The sequence below is a fragment of the Magnolia sinica genome, chromosome 1, assembly GCF_029962835.1.
Source record: "Magnolia sinica isolate HGM2019 chromosome 1, MsV1, whole genome shotgun sequence".
In the NCBI taxonomy this organism is placed as follows: Eukaryota; Viridiplantae; Streptophyta; class Magnoliopsida; order Magnoliales; family Magnoliaceae; genus Magnolia; species Magnolia sinica.
This window is the reverse complement of record NC_080573.1, coordinates 138,043,766-138,047,064: the sequence shown is the minus strand read 5'-3', so window position 1 is coordinate 138,047,064 and position 3,299 is coordinate 138,043,766. Positions and strand designations below refer to the sequence as shown.

Here is a 3,299-nt window from a genome sequence, read left to right as displayed (position 1 = left end):
CATATCCACATCATTCATCCATTTTTGGAGATCATTTTAGAGCATAAGCTAAAAAATAGTCATATCAAAAGTTCAAATGGACAACACCACAAATAGCAGCTGCCATGATGATTTTCACGGGTTAAAACATTCGTAGGGTTCCCATAAAATTTATTTTCCATCCAATCTGTTTATAAAGTTACAAAGGCCTGAACGAAGAAGAAAAACAAAAATCATATTGATTCAAAACTTCTGTAACCCGAAAAGGATTTCAATGGTAGATGTTCGATCCCCCACTGCCTTTTGCAGCGTGGTCCAGTTGATCTTTATATCTGTCTTCTTTTTTGGCTCAAGCCTTATGACGAGCTCGCCAAATGGATGGACGGTTTGGATATAACACATACCTAATGATGGGACCCACAGAACTTGGTGACGTCAAGCTGGTGTGTGGTACACCAGCCAATCCGCTTCCCAGTAGCAACGTCCGTACTGGCGGGATCAGTACCTAATCTGCGCCCAATTTGGCCGGCATTCATTTCCACTCTCATATCAATCCTCTTTAAAAAGTCCACAAACAATTGCATCTGATCAGCTCTACATTCCCAATCCTCTCTACTCTTCACCCAAACGATGGCTAGCGACCTCCAATCGTACGCCATCCTCTTCCTCATCTGGCTCATCTCCACTGTCCTTGTCCGGACCATCTTCTCCAATTTCCGAACCACGGCCCGCCACCAACCGCCGGGCCCAATAGCTCTCCCGATCATTGGACACCTCCACCTCATCGCTCCCATCCCTCACCAAGCTTTCCACAAGCTCTCCAAGCGCTACGGCCCGTTGATGTACCTCCGCCTCGGCTCAGTCCCCGCTGTCGTCGTATCCAACGCTGACACCGCGAGAGAAATCCTCAAAACCCACGAGACCGCTTTCGCATCCCGACCTCAATCCTCAGCCGTCCGCTACCTCACCTACGGTTCCTCTGACTTCTCCTTCGCTCCCTACGGCCCTTACTGGAAGTTCATGAAGAAGATCTGCATGTCTGAGCTTCTAGGCGGGCGCACGCTCGATCAGCTCCAGCCCATCCGCCACGAAGAGATCCGGCGATTCTTGCGACTGATACATAAGAAATCTAACGGCGGAGAAGTAGTCAACGTTGGCAAAGATCTCATAACGATGACGAACAACATAATATCGAGGATGACGATGAGCCGGATATGTTCAGACACAGAAGGGGATGCAGAGGAAGTGAGGAAGCTGGTGAATGAGGTGGTCGTGCTGACCGGCACGTTCAACGTATCGGATTATATCGGGTTGTGTCGGAACTTGGATTTGCAGGGGCTGAAGAAGAGGTTCGAGGACGTACACCGGAGATTCGATGCGATGATGGAGAGGATCATCAAAGAGCATGTAGAAGGGAGGAAGATGAAGATGGAGAGAGGCGATGGTGTGAAGGATATTCTCGATCTTTTGCTCGAGATATCGGAAGACGAGAGCGCCGAGATGAAACTGACGATGGAGAACATCAAAGCCTTTATCCTGGTAACCCCATTCGCCTTGTATTTTTCGGACCACTTGTGTTCGTAAGCCTCTGGTGGGACCGGGAAGATGTGGAGCCCCACGTGATGTATTCAGATCATCCAACCCGTACATCAGATGCGTGACCACATATTACCCCAGGTTCCTGAAAACCAGATCAATACAAAACACAGAGGAGACACAGGACAGGAACATGTTGGGAACCTGAGTCGCAAACAAACCTAAGTTTTGGTCTGGCCCTTCCTCCATGCCAGGAAAAACTTCTGAATGGTCTGGATTCCATATAAACAACACGGTAAAACCCCCACCCAAAACAAGGGTATGCGTCCCCTTCTCAACTTGTTCCCTGTGCTGTGGCCCACCTAATTCATGATCATCCAGAATTTTGGGCGTTCGAGGTAACATAGGCTGACGTATCTGATGGATGGGTTGGATGTATGCATGAATGACTTGAGCCCCACATCTGCCCGGCACCACCGTTGCTTTATGTGGTTCCGGAGCCACTGGAATGGACTCCCACTGCCACACCTTTTTTATGCAGCAAGTAAAACACCTACGTCTGTGGCTCTGACGATGTTGTATAAGTAAAATCTACTCCGTGTATCGATGTTAGGCCCTAGGGATACCACAAAATGGATGGACGGGGTGGATAAAACACATAGATTATGGTGGGGCCTACAGAGCTTTTCCAGTGCTACACTACGCAATCCGCGTCATGGAGGGGATTCCGATCCGTCCTTTACCTCCATTCCGTGATGCCGAAATGTGAACTGATCTTGCCATGTCAAGGAAAAAAAAAAAAAAAAGCGTCATACAGTATAACAGTAGACTCGTAAAAGAGCAGCACGTTGAATTTCGAACGTTGGACTTTATTCCATAGGCGTCATACAGTATAACAGTAACCGTCCTCTTCAATATATAAATCGTTATTATCTTCTTCTCCTTTCGCCCCTTGTTTTTCCTTTTCATTTTTAAAGTGCCGGTAACGTTTACAAAGTTAGACAACTAAAGAAATAATAATAATAATACTTCCGGTAACATGCCATCCATGAGCATGCAAGACTGCAATCCCAATTACCTCAGCAGCGGACCCCACATCACGTGGAGCTTAACTGTAAATTGGATTGGTCCTACTGTCCTGACCGCCCATAATGCCCTCCTTGTTATTTTGTTGAAGTTGGGCCGTTGACTGATTTTAGTGGAAAATGTTACAGCAGTGCATGCTGTACCGCTGTGTACGCATCAATGAGCAGGAAGCGGATTGGCTGGTGTACCACACATCAGCTATATAGCTGATGTATTGACGTCAGCATGTTCTGTCGGTCAAATCAAGAGGTATATGTTATATCCAAATCGGTTTGTCCATTTGGTGAGCTCATCTTTAAGGCTTGAGCCGAAAATTAGAGACGGATATAAAGATCCATTGGACAACACTAAAAAAAATAGCTAGGGATTGAACATCTACCATTGAAACCCTTCTAGGGTCACAAAAGTTTATGAAATTTGTTTTTCCTCTTTATCCATGTATTTTTTACCTTATTATATTTTTAACCTTATTAATAATAGATTAGATGGAAAATAAACGTTATGGTGGGCCATAAGAATTTTTTAACGGTGAAAATCATCATCTTCGCTGCTATTGTTGGTGTGGTCCAATTCAGCTTTTGATATGAATTATTTTTTGTATAATACTCTAAAATGATCTCAAAAAATGGATGAACAGTGTAGATATAATAAATACATCATCGTGGGGGGCATGTAACTTTGTATCTACACCAGCTATA

The 3,299-nt window shown here is 45.2% G+C and overlaps 1 protein-coding gene across 1 annotated transcript; it reads left to right on the top strand.

Annotated features, from left to right (window-relative positions):
• Positions 1-497: 497 nt before the first annotated feature.
• Positions 498-1,907, top strand: LOC131220478 (cytochrome P450 93A3-like). Its single transcript, XM_058215372.1, has one exon. The coding sequence runs from the start codon at positions 610-612 to the stop codon at positions 1,561-1,563; it is 954 nt and encodes a 317-aa protein (XP_058071355.1). The 5' UTR covers positions 498-609; the 3' UTR covers positions 1,564-1,907.
• The last annotated feature ends 1,392 nt before the right edge of the window (positions 1,908-3,299 follow it).

Excerpts from the sequence above, each read along its gene's own strand:
- LOC131220478 (XM_058215372.1), top strand. The coding sequence starts at position 610 with ATGGCTAGCGACCTCCAATCGTACGCCATCCTCTTCCTCATCTGGCTC.